At 60.9% G+C, this 19,006-nt stretch overlaps 1 protein-coding gene and 1 long non-coding RNA gene across 5 annotated transcripts in view; one reads left to right on the top strand and one right to left on the bottom strand.

Moving 5' to 3' along the window:
- The window catches only part of BLOC1S1 (biogenesis of lysosomal organelles complex 1 subunit 1), an 82,171-nt gene extending 64,362 nt beyond the window's left edge, over positions 1-17,809 (top strand). For all 3 annotated transcript variants that reach the window (XM_050924758.1, XM_050924760.1, XM_050924759.1), the window contains exons 2-5: positions 8,375-8,443; positions 13,726-13,798; positions 16,024-16,156; positions 17,453-17,809. In XM_050924758.1, the coding sequence (XP_050780715.1) occupies positions 8,383-8,443; positions 13,726-13,798; positions 16,024-16,156; positions 17,453-17,563 (378 nt within the window). In that variant the 5' untranslated portion in view covers positions 8,375-8,382 and the 3' untranslated portion in view covers positions 17,564-17,809. The remainder of the gene's footprint in view (positions 1-8,374; positions 8,444-13,725; positions 13,799-16,023; positions 16,157-17,452) is intronic.
- LOC127035186 (uncharacterized) lies at positions 9,062-12,224 on the bottom strand. 2 transcript variants are annotated; one of them, XR_007769590.1, is made up of 10 exons: positions 12,051-12,224; positions 11,354-11,393; positions 10,791-11,024; positions 10,317-10,355; positions 10,207-10,261; positions 9,986-10,040; positions 9,598-9,652; positions 9,474-9,542; positions 9,254-9,308; positions 9,062-9,198 (listed from the first exon to the last, which is right to left on the bottom strand). It is a non-coding gene; the product is annotated as an uncharacterized LOC127035186 (long non-coding RNA). The 2 variants fall into 2 exon arrangements; XR_007769589.1 differs by lacking the exons at positions 9,062-9,198; positions 9,254-9,308; positions 9,598-9,652; ... (1 more) ...; positions 10,207-10,261; positions 11,354-11,393 and having other exon boundaries at positions 9,444-9,542; positions 10,791-11,009.
- Positions 17,810-19,006: the final 1,197 nt, after the last annotated feature.

Raw genomic sequence — 19,006 nt, 5'->3', positions numbered from 1 at the left:
GCTCACGGAGGTCAGCCCTCAGCTTCACCGTCTGCTGGGATCGAACCTCGGAGCCATCAGACCCTGGTGTTGTGCTGGGAGCTCCCTGCAGTGAGTCCACCTGGACTGAGCACCCAAGGGAGACTTGCACCCCTGGCTCCCAGACTCTGCAGTGACTCTCGGCCAGCGAGGTAACAGCAGGAGGGTTTATTACCCATCTGGACACAGCACAGAAAGTCCTTAGTTAATACAGAGAACAAAGTTCAGCAAAGTCCAGCAGGCTCAGCCCAGAGCCCTGAGCCCTGAGGTGTCTCTGGTCCCAGCCCAGGAGCCTGTCCCCTGCCTCTGACAGCCCACACTTAACCCCATGGGGCCCCTCCTCTATGCTCTGTTCTCCACCTGACCGTCCTTCCTAGCCCTTCGTTCTCCACAGCCTGCTGGCCTCCTGCGGAGGGTGAACCATCCATGGTCCTTAGTTGCTAGGATCCATGTCTGGGCAAGCAAAGGGGCCATTGTCCTCTAGGACTGTCCATGGGCCTGAGGCCCTAGGCCCGGCCTCAGTCTGACCAGGATCTCTGGGTCTTTGCCAAAAATAAACAACCTTTTACCAGCCAACTAGTTAACCACGCACCATAGGGGAAACCGAGGCATGCACAGTATTCCCTCCAAATGGCTAAACCCCACCCCGTCACACACAGTCACTGCAGGGCCCATCTTTGCACATTCTGCACCCAAAACTCCAGCCCTGGGGTTCCACATCACGTCTTTCTCCTCCTGGCGCTGGGCTGAATAACCAGAGCAGGAGGCTGTCAGCCCCCTGGAGGGACAGAGGGACTAGAGCAGATTGGGGGCTCGACCGAGTCATGCGTTCCAGCCTTCAGTCTCTCCTCTCCGGCTCTTCCTTCCCTGGGTTCCCCAACACCCCCAATCCCATGTCCAAGGGCCCCCACAACCTTCCCGGACCAGCCCCTCAGAGCTGAGTTAGTGAGATCACCAGGCTCTGCTCCAACAGATGCCGCCTTACGCCAGCTCTAAATCCAGCTCTGACGCCAGCTGAAGGCGGTGAGCTCAGACCCCACATGCTCTTTTGCCGACTCACCCTTCGGGAGCTGGTGCTGCATCTGGAGTCCACTGCAGGCTAATTTCATCTCCGGAGTGTTCCCGGCTCTCGAGCGCCAAGGCTCAGGTTCCCCCTGTCTTTGGAGCCCAGCCAGCTCGTTCCCAGGCTGCTGCTATTTCACGTACCTGCCGCCTCCCCCATCCATCATGCCCTGAGCAGGCAGGCAGCCGTCCATGCCACCTACACCCCCTCACCCAGACATCACAGATCGAGAGGGGCCCAGGCGCAGCGCTGATGGGGGCCAGATGATATGATCTGTGGCTAGGAGCCCCAGGAGGGCCCGCGATCCCCACGGCGCTAGGCTCTCTACCAAGATAGACAGACAAAGGGGCCCCCAAAGCACTGGCAGTCACAAGGATCTGATTCTCCTGCCGCTGACACCGGCGCAAAGCACAGTAGCTCCATCCAAGTCAGCAGTGCAACGCCCTCTTGGAGAGGAGAATAGGCCGCAGCGTCCTGCCACTTGGCCCGAATGGCTATGGAACCGCCCATCGTACTGGTGGGGCATCCGGCCCAGGCCACACCATCAAATGCAGCCCCAGAGCTGGGATCAAAGCTGGAAGCAGCGAAGAAGGGGGAAGGAACAAGAGAGAAGTCAAGGCCCTGCTGCCCATCCCCGGGTGCAGAAGAGGCTCATCCTGGGAAGGGAAATGTGCCGCTGACTGTATTAAAATTGGGACAAGCCTGCAAAATTCCAGTGTGGTGGGGACCCTCCTTGTCTTCCCCCAAGAGGTAGCTGCACCCTTGAGGCTAACCCTCCTCCAGAAGATCCAAGTGGATGGTCAGGTCATTCTCAGAGTTTACATTATGGTGGGGGCAAGGAGGGAGTACTAGCTCCAGAGAGATGAAGGGACTGGCCCAAGTCCTCCCAGGCAGCCGGTGGCAGAGCTAGGAACTGAATCCAGATCTCCATAGTCCCAGTTCAGTGCCTTAATCTTGGTCTTTTTTGTCTTGACCTAATTCCAACCCGGCTAATTCCATTCTGCCTTCCTAACATCCTCCTGAAGTGTCAATCAGATCTAGGATTCTCCTCCACTTCCTGTCCTAAACTTGCTGTGTGCTGTTAAACAGCTGATGCATCCTGCCCCAGAGGTGGCTGCATTTCAGTGCTGCTGCTTGGATACAGCCACAAGGGCACTTGGCTCATTCTGACAGGATCTAACTGAAAACAGAAAACAGAGTTAGTATTTCACTTGTCTCTTTTGTCTGGGATCTATTTTCCTTACACTTATTCTGGGTCCTTTCCCTGTGGCGTGTAACTAACGCTAATCACAGGCTGGTCCCAGCTCACTAACTCAGCTCCCACCAGCAGCCCCAGCGGTCACACGACAGTAACGTTTGAGCGCAAAGTGAGGACACTGCATCCATACTCATAGACTCATAGACTCATAGACTCATAGGTCAGAAGGGACCAATCTGATCATCTAGTCTGACCTCCTGCACAAGGCAGGCCACAGAACCCCACCCATCCAATTTTATACAACCCCTATCCCAGGACCGAGTTATTGAAATCCTCAAAAATGGTTTGAAGACCTCAAGCTGCAGAGACACCACCAGCAAGCGACCCGTGCCCCACGCTGCAGGGGAAGGCGAAAAACCTCCAGGGCACCTGCCAATCCGCCCTGGAGGAAAATTCCTTCCCGACCCCAAATATGGCGATCAGCTAAACCCTGAGCATGTGGGCAAGAGTCACCAGCCAGCACCCAAGAAGGAGTTCTCCGCAGCAACTCAGTACCCATCGCATGCAACATCTCCCCGCAGACCATTGAGCAGACCTGTCTGGTGGTAATTCAAGATCAATTGCCCAAATTGACGATCCTATCATAACATCCCCTCCATATACTTATCAAGCTTTGTCTTAAAGCCAGGAAAGTCTTTTGCCCCTACTACTTCCCTCGGAAGGCTATTCCAGAACTTCACTCCCCTAATGGTCAGAAACCTTTGTCTAATTTCAAGTCTAAACTTCCTAATATCCAGTTTATACCCATTCGTCCTCGTGGCTACATTAGTACTAAACTTAAATAATTCCTCTCCCTCCCTAACGTTAACCCCCTTGATATATTTATATAGGGCGAGCATATCCCCCCTCAGCCTTCTTTTGGCCAGGCTAAACAAGCCAAGCTCTTTGAGTCTCCTTTCATAAGGCAGTTTTTCCATTCCTCGGATCATCCTCGTAGCCCGTCTCTGAACCTGTTCCAGTTTGAATTCATCCTTCTTGAACATGGGACACCAGAACTGCACACAGTATTCCAGATGGGGTCTCACCAACGCCGTATACAACGGTACTAACACCTCCTTATCCTTGCAGGAAATACCCCGCCTGATGCATCCCAAAATCGCATTTGCTTTTTTAACAGCCGTATCACATTGGCGACTCATAGTCATCCTGCTATCAACCAGTACCCCAAGGTCCTTCTCTTCCTCCGTCGCTTCCAACTGATGCGCCCCCAACGTATATCCAAAATTCTTATTATTAATTCCTAAATGCATGACCTTGCACTTTTCACTATTGTATTTCATCCTATTTCTATTACTCCAGTTTACAAGGTGGTTCAGATCTTCCTGAATAGTATCCCTGTCCTTCTCCGTGTTAGCAATACCCCCCAGCTTCGTGTCATCCGCAAACTTTATTAGCACATTCTCGCTCTTTGTGCCAAGGTCAGTAATAAAAAGGTTAAATAAGATCGGTCCCAAGACCGATCCTTGAGGGACTCCACTGGTGACCTCCTTCCAGTCCGACAGTTCACCTTTCAATACGACCCTCTGGAGTCTCCCCTTTAACCAGTTCCTTATCCACCTTACAACTTTCATATTCACTCCCAGCTTTTCCAATTTAACTAACAGCTCCCCGTGCGGAACCGTGTCGAACGCCTTACTGAAATCTAGGTAAATTATATCTACCGCATTTCCTTTATCTAAGTAATCCGTCACCTTCTCAAAGAAGGAGATCAGATTGGTTTGGCACGATCTACCTTTAGTAAATCCGTGTTGCAGTTCGTCCCAATTACCATTGACCTCTATGTCCTTAACTACTTTCTCCCTTAAAATTTTTTCCAAGACCTTACATACTACAGACGTCAAGCTAACAGGCCTATAATTACCCGGATCACTCTTTTTCCCTTTCTTAAAAATAGGAACTACATTAGCAATCCTCCAGTCATACGGCACAACACCCGAGATTATCGATCGCTTAAAAATTCTCGCTAATGGGCTCGCAATTTCACGCGCCAGTTCCTTTAATATCCTCGGGTGGAGATTGTCCGGGCCCTCCGACTTCGACCCATCAAGCTGTTCAAGTACGGCCTCTACCTCAGTTGCAGTAATATCCACTTCCATATCCACATTCCCTTTTATCATCCCTCCATCATCGCAAGGTTCCTCACTAGTCTTATTAAAAACCGAGGCAAAGTACTTGTTTAGATGTTGGGCCATGCCTAGGTTATCCTTAACCTCCATTCCATCCTCAGTGTATAGCGGCCCCACTTCTTCTTTCTTTGTTTTCTTCTTATTTATGTGGCTGTAGAACCTTTTACTATTGGTTTTGATTCCCTTTGCAAGTTCCAGTTCAATGCGGCTTTTAGCCTTCCTCACTTTATCCCTACATGTTCTGACCTCAGCAAGGTAGCTTTCTTTACTGATCCTGCCTTCCTTCCACTCCCTGTAAGCTTTCTGCTTTTGTCTAATCCCCTCTCTGAGTTGCTTGCTCATCCAGTTTGGCCTGCAACTCCTGCCCATGGTTCTTTTCCCCTTTCTCGGGATGCAGGCTTCTGACAGTCTCCGCAGCTGCGACTTAAAGTAATTCCAGGCCTCCTCCACATTTAAATCCACTAATTCCTCCGTCCAATTCACTTCCCTAACTAATTTCCTTAACTCTTTAAAATTAGCCCTCGAGAAGTCAAAAACCCTAATCGCAGATCTACATTTGTTTATCCTTCCATCTAGTTTGAACTGAATCAGCTCATGATCACTCGAACCAAGGTTGTCCCCTACCACCATTTCTTCTACGAGGTCCTCACTGCTCACCAACACCAAGTCTAGAATGGCATCCCCTCTCGTAGGTGCTTCAACTACTTGATGAAGAAATCCATCCGCTATCACATCCAGAAAAATCCGACCCCTATTATTCGTGCAAGTACTCGTCCTCCAGTCTATGTCCGGGAAGTTGAAGTCCCCCATAATCACACATTTCCCCTTTGTGTTTACTTCATTAAAGACATTAAAGAGGTCCTGCCGACTCAAATCACAACGTGCCATGACAAAGCAGCACCAGACTGTGTCAGAACTTCACCACCATCCCACGGCATGGCAAAGCTGCCCGGGAAAATAGTGCCACTGAGCCTGGGGGTGTTCAAAAGGCGGCTCCGGCATGTCACAGCTTCACTGCTTCAGGAGGCCTCGTGGGAAAGACATGTCAGATTCCGTCACCGCGTCCCATCACAATGTGTTAGTGGGGGTGTAAAAAACGTCACCGCTCTGGTGCGGTGTGTGATGTGCCTTGGCAACACCACCTCCAAACATATCACTGTGTTGCCTCAAAACACCCAGCACTATGCCAGCCCTGGGGCCAAACACCACCCTGCTGGGTCAGTCCCCTACTGCAGGGCACAGTGGAGGCAGGGCATACCCCCCCGCCCCCGGCCAAACGCCCCTGTAACAAAGCGGCCTCTGGCAGGACACTACTGAGGGTATCAATTCAGGACAAATACCTTAGAGCAGGGCAGTCACAGTCGCTTTGCACACCGAACCAGCCAGCCAGAGAGGACTTCAGTCTCACCCCACTGGCTAACCACAAGTCACACAAGCAATTCCCTCAGACACTCCAGTTTCCCAGTATCACCACCAGTGCCACTCGTCCTGGGAATGAATGGTTACGAAAACCAATACCCCAGTAAAAGAAGAAAGGTTCTCCTGATCCCAAAGGACCAAGCCCCAGACCCAGGTCAATATACCCAGTTAGATCTTACCCACAAATCACGCTGTTGCCAATCCTTTACAATCTAAAGGTTTATTCATAAAAAGAACAAAACAGAGGTGAGAGTTAAAATTGGTTAAATGGAATCAATGACATCCAGTAATAGCAAAGGTCTTGGGTCAGGCTTGTAGCAGTGATGGAATAAACTGCAGGTTCAAATCAAATCTCTGGAACATCCCTCGCCGGGATGGGTCATTCAGTCCTTTGCTCAGAGCTTCAGTGTAGCAAAGTCCCTTCAGAGGTCAGAAACAAGACTGAAGACACAATGGATATGATGCAACTGCCTTTTATAGAGGGGGAGCAGGCAGAGCCCACCTGGATGCAGGGGGACTGGGATGTGCTGGGCTGAGGGAGGCCAGGACTGAGGCCCTGAGAGTTTCCTGTGCTGGGTTCAACTCTCAATAAACCCTCCTGTTTTATGCTGGCTGAGAGTCACTCCGGTCTAGAGAACAGGCGGCATCAACCCCTTCGGGGGTGAGGAGGCCTGGGAGGTCCAGAGCGAGGGGACTCCCTGAGGGGCCCACGGCAGAGACAGACGTGCTAAGGCTCAGAGGTGCAGCTCCAGGAGGTGGAGGGGCCTGACCCTGAGAGTGGACCCCCGTGAAGGGCTGTTGCACTGAAAGTGGCACCCTCCACGGACCGCACGGGGCCACGAGTGGGCACGACCTGTGAGTCCGTGACAACCACACAAATCCAGAGTCTCAGGTGAGAGTTTGCTTGCTCTCCCCTGCATCCTCAAGCATTCAGCCATCAAACTGTTCTGCTTTGAAACACCAGTAACCAAATCTCTCCTCAGACCTGGAAGCACAGACTGCTCACTTAAGGAATTAGCATGGAGACAGTCCTGTCCCAACACCATTGTCTCCCCAACAACCTAGCCAAACCCAGCCATTTGGTTATAGGGCTGTTCCACTTCCTTAAGAGCTTTTACTCGTCTGAAACTTTCTCAAAGTGATCCCCACTGGATCTTTCAAAAGGAAAGTCAGTGGATCCATTCACAACAGAAAATGTCTGGCTGTTAGGAACTGAAACTTCCTTGATTAAATCACTTCCACAGCCTTCAGTTGCAGCAAACTGAAAATTCAGATTACCCTGAACATTCTCCATCACCGGTGAACATAAGGCCATTTGCTTGTTCCTCACTCATCCACAGTGCCTTTCCAAGAGAGAGGAATACCGGGACTGACAGCAGCTCCTTTGGACCCCTGAATGAGCAGAGTACAGCACAGACGACCCTACTCATACCTATGTAAAGACACAAGAACACAAACCTTCTCTCCCCACAGGTCTTTCCAGGATTATTTATTTTGCAGGATGTTTAACCCTTTCTAGCCAGGCGTCACACCCCCAGCATGAGACTGGTGTGGAAGGGTGAAATCAGAGCTCCTGGAGACACTTTGAGGACATTCCAAGGTTGATATGAGCTGTGTTTACACTGAATTCTTTGAGGCCAAATGACCGAGGGGCACTTTGGCCCCAGCCAGAAACTCCATCCAGACTCTGTGAAACACTTCAGTGACTCCGGGGTCTGGTCTACGTGTCGACTTAACATAGCCATTGATGTTCTTCAGCAAGTGCTTACTGTGGCGACATCGCGCCCCCCACTGTCTCCCCCCCAGTGCCAACCACCTCCCGCCACGTCTCCCCCGCCCGCCTCACCACATCACCCCCCGCCACGCCCCCTCAGCATCACTCCCCTGTGCCAACCCCCCCACATCTCCCCCGCCAAATGCCCCCCACTGCATCACCCCCTCATGCCAAATGCCCCCCTGCATCACACAATCCCGTGCCAACCACCCCCTTGCATCGTGCCCCCAGAGCCAACCCCCCCACAACATCACCCTCTGCCACGCCCCCCAGCATCACTCCCCTGTGCCAACCCCCCCACATCTCCCCCGCCAAATGCCCCCCACTGCATCACCCCCTCATGCCAAATGCCCCCCTGCATCACACAATCCCGTGCCAACCACCCCCTTGCATCGTGCCCCCAGAGCCAACCCCCCCACAACACCCCCTGCCACGCCCCCCAGCATCACTCCCCTGTGCCAACCCCCCTGCATCACCCCCCCAGAGCCAACCCCCCCGCCACGCCCCCCTGCATCACACCCCCAGAGCCAACCCCCCCGCCACGCCCCCCTGCATCACACAATCTCTTGTCCCCCCCCCCCGCCAGGGGGCGACATCCCCCCACCACGCCCGCTCTCTGGCCCCGTAGGCCCCGCCCTCCTAGCGGGGGGCGGGGCCGCGGGGTCACGTGGCGGCGCAGTCCCATGACCCCGCGCGGCGCGGCGCGCAGCGACCCGGCCCGGCGATGCTGTCCCGGCTGCTCCGCGAGCACCAGGCCAGGCAGAGCGAGCGCAGGGAGCAGCAAGGTGAGAGCCGGGGGGGTGGTCCCGGCGTCTCCATGGCAACCTGCCCCGGCCGGGTTCCTATTGGTCCGCGCGGCCGTCACTCGGGAGCCGCCTGTCCGCGTCGCGCCGGGCCTCGGGAGCGCCATGGCCCTGCGCGATGACGTCACACGTGACATCACCCTTCGGGTGGCCGGCCTGCCCCAGGGCTTGGTGGCCCCGCTACTCTTCTCGTGACGTCATAGCCTGACGTCACCCCGCGAGGGCGGCCGTGGCCCCGCTGGTGTCGCTCAGCCCTTTGCACCCCCCGGTTCGGTGGGGAAACTGAGGCACAGAGCGGGGGAGCCGCTCGCGGTGGCCAAGCTTGAATCGGAGCCCGGGGTCCTGACCCCCCCACCCCGCCGGGACGGAGCCTGGGCTCCTGGGCTGGCCGGGATCTCGGGGGTCCAGTCCCACCCCCGCCAATCACCAGCCAGGGCTGGGGCAGGCCGGAGACCCCAGCACCCCCCTCGGGAGCCCATCCCAGGGCTCCACTGCCCTCCAGATACCAGCCTGGGCCTGCCCCACTGCAACCCAGACCATCGCGCCCGGTTCTGTCACTGCCCCCCGAGACCTGCCCCACTGCAACCTGAGACCATCGCACCTGGTTCTGTCACTGCCCCCGAGACCTGCCCCACTGCAACCTGAGACCATCGCGCCTGGTTCTGTCACTGCCCCCCGAGACCTGCCCCACTGCAACCCAGACCATCGCGCCTGGTTCTGTCACTGCCCCCCGAGACCTCCCCCACTGCAACCCAGACCATCACGCCTGGTTCTGTCACTGCCCCCCGAGACCTGCCCCACTGCAACCCAGACCATCGCGCCTGGTTCTGTCACTGCCCCCCGAGACCTGCCCCACTGCAACCCAGACCATCACGCCTGGTTCTGTCACTGCCCCCCGAAACCTGCCGCACTGCAACCTGAGACCATCGCACCTGGTTCTGTCACTGCCCCCGAGACCTGCCCCACTGCAACCTGAGACCATCGCGCCTGGTTCTGTCACTGCCCCCGAGACCTGCCCCACTGCAACCCAGACCATCGCGCCTGGTTCTGTCACTGCCCCCGAGACCTGCCCCACTGCAACCTGAGACTATCGCGCCTGGTTCTGTCACTGCCCCCGAGACCTGCCCCACTGCAACCCAGACCATCGCGCCTGGTTCTGTCACTGCCCCCCGAGACCTGCCCCACTGCAACCTGAGACCATCGCGCCTGGTTCTGTCACTGCCCCCCGAAACCTGCCGCACTGCAGCTGAGACCATCGCGCCTGGTTCTGACACTGCCCCCCGAGACCTGCCCCACTGCAACCCAGACCATCGCGCCTTGTTCTGTCACTGCCCCCCGAGACCTGCCCCACTGCAACCCAGACCATCGCGCCTTATTCTGTCACTGCCCCCCGAGACCTGCCCCACTGCAACCTGAGACCATCGCGCCTTGTTCTGTCACTGCCCCCCGAGACCTGCCCCACTGCAACCTGAGACCATCGCGCCTGGTTCTGTCACTGCCCCCCGAGACCTGCCCCACTGCAACCCAGACCATCGCGCCTGGTTCTGTCACTGCCCCCCGAGACCTGCCCCACTGCAACCTGAGACCATCGCGCCTGGTTCTGTCACTGCCCCCGAGACCTGCCCCACTGCAACCCAGACCATCGCGCCTGGTTCTGACACTGCCCCCCGAGACCTGCCCCACTGCAACCTGAGACTATCGCGCCTGGTTCTGTCACTGCCCCCCGAGACCTGCCCCACTGCAACCCAGACCATCGCGCCTGGTTCTGTCACTGCCCCCCGAGACCTGCCCCACTGCAACCTGAGACCATCGCGCCTGGTTCTGTCACTGCCCCCGAGACCTGCCCCACTGCAACCCAGACCATCGCGCCTGGTTCTGTCACTGCCCCCGAGACCTGCCGCACTGCAGCCCAGACCATCGCGCCTTGTTCTGTCACTGCCCCCGAGACCTGCCCCACTGCAACCCAGCCCATCACGCCTGGTTCTGTCACTGCCCCCGGGACCTGCCCCACTGCAACCCACACCATCGCGCCTGGTTCTGTCACTGCCCCCGAGACCTGCCCCACTGCAACCTGAGACCATCGCGCCTGGTTCTGTCACTGCCCCCGAGACCTGCCCCACTGCAACCTGAGACCATCACGCCTGGTTCTGTCACTGCCCCCGAGACCTGCCGCACTGCAGCCCAGACCATCGCGCCTGGTTCTGTCACTGCCCCCGAGACCTGCCCCACTGCAACCCAGCCCATCACGCCTGGTTCTGTCACTGCCCCCGGGACCTGCCCCACTGCAACCCACACCATCGCGCCTTGTTCTGTCACTGCCCCCCGAGACCTGCCCCACTGCAACCCAGACCATCGCGCCTTGTTCTGTCACTGCCCCCCGAGACCTGCCCCACTGCAACCCAGACCATCGCGCCTGGTTCTGTCACTGCCCCCCGAGACCTGCCCCACTGCAACCCAGACCATCGCGCCTGGTTCTGTCACTGCCCCCCGAGACCTGCCCCACTGCAACCCAGACCATCGCGCCTGGTTCTGTCACTGCCCCCGAGACCTGCCCCACTGCAACCTGAGACCATCGCGCCTGGTTCTGTCACTGCCCCCGAGACCTGCCGCACTGCAGCCCAGACCATCGCGCCTGGTTCTGTCACTGCCCCCGAGACCTGCCCCACTGCAACCCAGCCCATCACGCCTGGTTCTGTCACTGCCCCCGGGACCTGCCCCACTGCAACCCACACCATCGCGCCTTGTTCTGTCACTGCCTCCCGAGACCTGCCCCACTGCAACCCAGACCATCGCGCCTTGTTCTGTCACTGCCCCCCGAGACCTGCCCCACTGCAACCCAGACCATCGCGCCTGGTTCTGTCACTGCCCCCCCGAGACCTGCCCCACTGCAACCCAGACCATCGCGCCTGGTTCTGTCACTGCCCCCCGAGACCTGCCCCACTGCAACCCAGACCATCGCGCCTGGTTCTGTCACTGCCCTCCTAGACCTGCCCCACTGCAGCTGAGACCATCGCGCCTGGTTCTGTCACTGCCCCCGAGACCTGCCCCACTGCAACCCACACCATCGCGCCTGGTTCTGTCACTGCCCCCGAGACCTGCCCCACTGCAACCCAGACCATCGCGCCTTGTTCTGTCACTGCCCCCCGAGACCTGCCCCACTGCAACCTGAGACCATCGCGCCTGGTTCTGTCACTGCCCCCGAGACCTGCCCCACTGCAACCCACACCATCGCGCCTGGTTCTGTCACTGCCCCCGAGACCTGCCCCACTGCAGCCCAGACCATCGCTCCTGGTTCTGTCACTGTCCCCCGAGACCTGCCCCACTGCAACCCAGACCATCACGCCTGGTTCTGTCACTGCCCCCCGAGACCTGCCCCACTGCAGCCCAGACCATCACGCCTGGTTCTGTCACTGCCCCCCGAGACCTGCCCCACTGCAACTGAGACCATCGCGCCTGGTTCTGTCACTGCCCCCCGAGATCTGCCCCACTGCAACCCAGACCATCGCGCCTGGTTCCGTCACTGCCCCCCAAGACCTGCCCCACTGCAACCCAGACCATCGCGCCTGGTTCTGTCACTGCCCCCCTAGACCTGCCCCACTGCAGCTGAGACCATCGCGCCTGGTTCTGTCACTGCCCCCGAGACCTGCCCCACTGCAACCCAGACCATCGCGCCTGGTTCTGTCACTGCCCCCGAGACCTGCCCCACTGCAACCCAGACCATCGCGCCTTGTTCTGTCACTGCCCCCCGAGACCTGCCCCACTGCAACCTGAGACCATCGCGCCTGGTTCTGTCACTGCCCCCGAGACCTGCCCCACTGCAACCCACACCATCGCGCCTGGTTCTGTCACTGCCCCTGAGACCTGCCCCACTGCAGCCCAGACCATCGCTCCTGGTTCTGTCACTGCCCCCCGAGACCTGCCCACTGCAACCCACACCATCGCGCCTGGTTCTGTCACTGCCCCCCGAGACCTGCCCCACTGCAGCCCAGACCATCACGCCTGGTTCTGTCACTGCCCCCCGAGACCTGCCCACTGCAACCCAGACCATCGCGCCTGGTTCTGTCACTGCCCCCCGAGACCTGCCCCACTGCAACCTGAGACCATCGTGCCTGGTTCTGTCACTGCCCCCGAGACCTGCCCCACTGCAACCTGAGACCATCGCGCCTGGTTCTGTCACTGCCCCCGAGACCTGCCGCACTGCATCCCAGACCATCACGTCTGGTTCTGTCACTGCCCCCCGAGAACAGCCGAGCTCCAACCTCTCTGGAACCCCCTTCGGGTAGTTCAAAGCAGCTATCGAATCCCCCCTCACAATTCTCTTCTGCAGACTAAACAATCCCAGTTCCCTCAGCCTTTCCTCGTAACTCGTGTGCCCCAGCCCCTGAGCATTTTTGTTGCCCTCCACTGGACTCTCTATTTGTCCACATCTCTAGTGAGGGGACCAAAACTGGACACCATACTTCAGATGTGGCCTCACCAGTGCCATATAGAGGGGAATAATCACGTCCCTCCATCTGCTGGCAGCGCTCCTACTGATGCAGCCCAATATGCCGTTGGCCTTCTTGGCCACTGCTGACTCATATCCAGCTTCTCGGCCACTGTAACCCCCGGGGCCTTTTCTGCAGAACTGCCGCTTAGCCAGTCGGTCCCCAGCCTGTAGTGACTCCAAGGAGTCCTGGTGTAACGCCAACAGCCGCTGGTCGGCAGCAGGTTGAATCGAACCTGGGCCCTCTGGAGCTTGGTGCATGATCTAAAAGGCAGCTGGCTGTTAGCTCGGGCTGTAGAGCAGACTCCCGTTTGCTCTCTCGTGGCGTCAGTGCAGAACAGCACAGCCAGGAGGTGTGTGGGTTACACTGCTCCTGGCCAGCTGCTGTAACCCCTAGACTCTGCTGGCCTCCCAGAGCCAGGGGTAGAACCTAGGAGTCCTGGATCCCATCCCTCCCCCGGACTAATGCCAGATCCTGCCCTCTAGCGCTGTATAAATACCTCATCATTGCCTGAGCTTTGACAGCATTTCCCAGGCCACGCAGACACCTCCAAGGACGTCCCAGAGCCCCCTGGTTCTGCTGAACGCCTGGGGTGGGGGACGTGTCACAGCCGCTCACGGAGATCAACCGTGCTCGTGCTTGTCTCCAGGACCCCCTGCCATTGCACAAGCTGGTCTGCACGGCCGCGCCGCTGGGATCAGTGCTGGCGGGGCAACGTCTGTAAAGGGGCAGTCGCTTTGCTCCTCCCCGGTACAAACTCGGGCCTTTCCCTTGCAGAGCGGAGACGGCGAGAGGCCATTGCTGCAGCCACGTGCCTGACCGAGGCCCTGACGGATCACCTGAACGTCGGGTGAGTGGCCGAGCCGCTCAGCAGCGTTGGGAAAAGCGGGTCCTGCCTGGCACGTGGTGACGGGCGTTTCCCCGCGGCTTCCCCAGGGCTGGGCTGGGATTTCCAGAGGGAGCAGCATGATGACTGAACTGCCCCCGGCCCCTAGGCTTAGTCCCTGTGGGGACAGGGGGCAGCCTGGCTCTGCGGACGTAGAGGGGAGGCCAGTGGCAGCCCAGCACCTTCCACTGTCCCATGGTCCCGCTGCGAGGGAGGCTCCGACTCCAGCTCTGGCTCCGGCTCCGGCACCGGCGTGGCTGCCTGCTTAAAGCGCCCGGGGCCACGGAACGGCTACACCTTGATTCAGCAGCTTCCCTGCTCTTTTTAGCAGGAGAGCCACGTTGCGGCAGGAGGCGCGCTGCCCTCGCAGCCTGTTAATGGGCTCCGAAACCTTTCGTCCAGGCTGGGCCCACCCAGGCGGGCACCAGCCACAAGTAGTTACTGTTTGACGGCTGTTCAGTGGCCTGAGTGTCATGAGTTCGCAGGCCTCAGACCACAGCCAGGTGGGGATAGCGAGGTGCTTTTGGGGGGTGGCCCCTTCACATCACTGACTGGGGTCCAGTCGCCCTCTCCCCCCAGCGGAGGGGGAAGCTGGTTGGCTGGGGGCAGGGCCTGTGGTCTCCAGGGCTCCGAATCCTGCACCTCTCACTGAAATTCATGCTCAGGGTTTGCGGCCCAGGCGAGCGGCCGGGTCCTGCCTTGTGTGTGGCTCAGGGGCCTATCGCCCGGGGCTCTGCCTGGCCCCCCTTGGTGCTAGCTGGGGCTGTGTGAGTAAAGCCTGTGTAATCCTCTGAAAACCGTAACCAGCAAAGACTCCTCAGCGCCCCCTGACTGGGACAGCTCCCTGCCCAAGATCCTGCTCCCCTGGCTGCGGGAAGCGGCTCGGCAGAGGGGACGTTGCGGACGGGTTCTGGGCTGCGGCTCTGCTTGTTGGACAGCGAGCGCTGCGTCAGGAAGGCAGCTGGATCCTGGGCAGCTGGCTGCTCCCTCCCCGGGCCCCCGCCCAGCCAGGGGCTGCTCCCTCCACGGGCATCCGTCACGAGGCCTCTCCCGCAGGGCTGCTCATGGCTGGGAAATGGCCCCTGGTTCCCTCCTGGCCAAGGCCTGGAAGGGTTGGGTTGCAAAGGCTTTGGGCAGCGTCGTGTTGCAGGTCCCCAGTGGGCGCCGAGAGGCAGCAGGGCTCTCCTGCTTCGCTGCCAGGCAGGCAGCCCCTTATCCAAGCACCCGCCACCTTCCGGGGCGGGCTGGACTCACTGGCCGCAGCGCAGGGCTGAGGAGCCGGGGCCCCGCTGCCCCTTGGGCTCTGGGCGTTACCTGGCCCCGGGGAGCCTCCTGCTACACGGGCTTGGCTCCTCCGCAGGGGGCTCTGTCTGTTCCGGCTCCCTGGCCGAGCCAGCTCTGTTCTTAGCCCCTGGGGAAATAACCCAGCTGAGCTGGGTCGGGCACGCCAGCCGCTGTGCCCATGACGGGCACGCAGCCCCCGCTGGCAGCCCCTGGGGAAGGGAATCTCCGTCTCTGGCGCGAAACGAACATGCTGGGTCTCAGCCCTGTTCTCGATGACGTCCCCTGGTGGTGGTCCCAGCAGAGAGGCCGAAGCACCCCTGGGGAGGGGCTGGGAGCTGCAGAGGCAGTGGGGCTAGTGGCTGGAGGAGGGCGGCTAGGAGGCAGGACCCCTGGGTCCCTCTCCTGTGCCTGCATTCCCTGCCTGGCAATGGGCCGGCGCCGGCACCCTGCCAGGCTGTGAGGGTGCCTGCCCCGCCGCCCATACCATGTGCAAGGAAGCTGGCCTGGCCCAGCCCAGCCCCCATGCCTTCCTCAGGCCCGTGCCCCATGGCCCACGCCCCGGATCTCAGTGCCTGGCACACCCCCTCCTGCTGTCGGGCCAGATCCCTCCCCCCTCCAGGAGCCCCACGTGCAGCCCGGCCTGATGAGAACCAGATGCTCCCAGGGCCTGGTAATGGGTCCCAGATGCTGCTGAGCCGCTGAGCTGCTCTGGCTTGGGAACTTCCCCAGCCAGAGACTCCCAGCGCTTGTCTCCGCCCCCACTCCGGGGCGTGCTCCCCCGGGGCCTGCCCCGGCCCGGGCCCCTGGCTCCTGGCGCTGAAGGGGGCGACACGGAGATGCAGGGGGCATGTCCCCGAGAGGGCGGCTGGCCGGGGGCTGGCTGATCACCCTCCTGCCCTGCCCAGGGTGGCCCAGGCCTACGTGAACCAGAGGAAGCTGGACCATGAGGTGAAGACGCTGCAGATCCAAGCTGCCCAGTTCGCCAAGCAGACAGGCCAGTGGATCAGCATGGTGGAGAACTTCAACCAGGCGCTTAAGGTCAGTCTGCCCCGGGACGCCCTTGGGGGGGTGGATCTCCTGCCTGGCTGCCCCCTGCCCTGCCCCGAGGGCAGAGACAGGAATGCCAGGCAGGTGCCCTCCCACCTCCAGCCCAGGGCTGGGAAAGGGCCCCCAGAGAGTCTCGAGGGAAAGCAACCCTCTCTGCTGGCGGGAGGGGGCTCGGATTTCCCTGGGGCCCTCGGCCGTGAAGCAGGGGGAGGGCACCATGTGGGGGGAGGCAGCTGGTTGGTGCCGGCTTCTGTTGACACAGGCCTGGGCCCCCATCACGCTGGCATGGGCACCACCCCGGCCCTCTCCTGCGCTCTCGGTTCAGAGCCGTTTGTTCAGGGCTTCGTCTCCCTCCGGCCTCCCCACAGCAGTAGCTCCAGGGCAGAGAATCGGCCCTTTGAGCCTGGCTTGGCCGGAGCCCTCAGAGCCGCCTTGTGCCCGGCAGGCGTGGGGGGCGGCGGGACGGTGCTTCTCGCTGCAGAGTCAAAGCCGCCCGACGCGCCTCCTGCTGGCACCCAACTCCTCCCCTTTGCCCACCCAGCGGGCTGGCATGGCCGAGCGCCCAGCACCCCCCTCCCGGCCTCACCCACCTGCAGCCTCAGCGCCGGACATACCGTCTGCCTGGCGTGGGGGGTGCTGGCAATGCCGGGAGTGTTCCCTCATGGTCCTGCCTACGCTGGCTCTGGGACCCCTGCACCAGTGGGCTCTGGTGCAATGAGTGGAGCAGCCTCAGCTGCCCAGGTGCAAGGAATGGATGGTTCAGCGCGACGGGCACTATGCACTCAGAAGGCACTCAGCTGGGCTAGCGGGGGGCTGCGGGTCGGGAGTGAGGGGCACCGGCAGGGCTGGGGGTCAGGAGTGAGGGGCACCGGCAGGGCTGGGCTAGCAGGGGCTACGGGTCGGGAGTGAGGGGCACCGGCAGCTCTGAGGGGAGCCCTGGGCTGGCAGGGGCTGTGGGTCGGGAGTGAGGGGCACTGGCAGGGCTGGGCTGGGCTGGCAGGGGCTGCAGGTCGGGAGTGAGGGGCACCAGCAGGGCTGGGGAGTGACCCCGCTGTGGAGTGGCCCCCCCCCGCTGGTCTCTGCGCTCCTGTGCACGGTGCTGAATGGGGAAAGATGCCACCTGCTGGCCAGAAGGGAGAACTGCCTGGGCACAGGCAGTGCAGCCAGGGCGGGTGGGTCCTGGGGGCCGGGGGCCGGGCAGCAGCCAGCCCAGGCAGGGGGGTGTAGGGTGCTCGAGGGGACCCCCAGCCCCGCAGGCAGGGCCCTGACGCCTCCTCTGCCCGACAGGAGATTGGCGACGTGGAGAACTGGGCGCGCAGCATCGAGCTGGACATGCGGACCATCGCCACCGCCCTGGAGTACGTCTACAAGGGGCAGCTGCAGCCCTCCAGCTCCTGAGCCCCCGCCCGGCCAGAGCCCCCGCACCTCTGCCTGGCCGTCATGCTGAGCCGCCCGCAGGACACCCCTCACCCTGCTGCGCCCGCCCGGCAGAAACAGTCAGCCGTTTGCCCCCTCGCCTGGGCCACACCCATTGCCCGTGTTCCTGCCCTCAAGTCTCTGAGCGTCACCCCCGGGGAGAGGCCCCGTCCTGCCAGCCCGCGGGGGACCCCAGCCGTAGGGGATTTGCTCTGACCCTGGGGGCTGCTGGGCCCTCTGGTGCCCTGCCACACGGGGGAGCTGTTGGGTGGAGGCCCTGGAGCCTCTCACTGGCCTGCAGGTCGCCTGCCCCTGTGCTGAGTGGCTCGCAGCAGCGGGCTTGGGCAGAAGGCGGCTGGCTCGGGCAGGTGGGGGGTGAGATCCTGTCCCCACCCCGGGCCGGTGCTGCAGGGCGGCTTCGCTGGGGAATGGAATAAAATGCATCAGTTAAGCTGGAGCAGGCTGCGTGTCAGAGCCTCTGTAAGGGGGGAGCTGGGTGGTAAGGGGAACCCAGGCTCTCCCAGCAGGAGGCGCTGTGGGGGGGCAGGGAAGGAGCACTGGCCAGGGGGTTCCCAGCAGGGGGCGCTGTGGGGGGGCAGGAACACTGGCCGGGGGGTGAGTCCCAGCAGGGGGGCGATGTGAGGGGGGGGCAGAGCAGGAGGACTGGCCAGGGGGGGCTCAGAGCAGGGGGCACTGTGGGGGGGCGGGGCAGGAGCGCTGGCCGGGGGGTGGGTCCCAGCAGGGGATGCTGTGGGGGGCGGGGTAGGAGCACTGGCCGGGGGGGGGGGAGTGGGTCCCAGCAGGGGGTGATGTGAGGGGGGGCAGGGCAGGAGCGCTGGCCATGGGAGGAACTTGGCCCATGGGGGAGGGGGAATTTGTGCCGGGTCATGGCTTCCCCCTCCCCTCCCCTCCCTTCCCCCAAATCCTCTTTCGCACTTAAATCCACCTCGGGGCCCCGGACAAAGGAGCCGTGTGACCCGGGCGCCTGCTAATCCCACCCCAGCCCCAGACTCAGCACATGGTCCCTGCGCTGATCCCCCTCCCCACCCCCCAAGCTGGGCCAGGCCTGGGGCCTGGCAGGGGGGTTTCCTGTTCTGTGCCTGGGCACTTGGGGTCCCCTCTAGCACCCAGGGGCCTGCGAGCCACCTCCTCCTCTGCCCTCCCCTGCCCAGCCTGGTCCCATGACCCCGACCTGCCCAGTGGGTCCTGGCGTCTCTTCGCTGCCACCATGCAGGGGCCGGGGGGAGGCAGGGAGCCTGCTTCTCCCCCGCCCCACGTGCCATGAGGGAATTCACCCTGGGGCACCCATTGTACAGCTGGGGAAACTGAGGCACAGAGCAGTCATGCACCAGACTGCCCCCCCCGACCTTGTGCAGCTCAGTGGATCCAACATGGCAAGCTCCTGGCATCTGCCCACGCCTGGGC

The sequence above is a fragment of the Gopherus flavomarginatus genome, chromosome 16 (genome assembly GCF_025201925.1).
Source record: "Gopherus flavomarginatus isolate rGopFla2 chromosome 16, rGopFla2.mat.asm, whole genome shotgun sequence".
Classification (NCBI taxonomy): Eukaryota; Metazoa; Chordata; order Testudines; family Testudinidae; genus Gopherus; species Gopherus flavomarginatus.
Note: the sequence above shows the minus strand (reverse complement) of the source record. Positions and strands in the feature narration are given on the sequence as shown.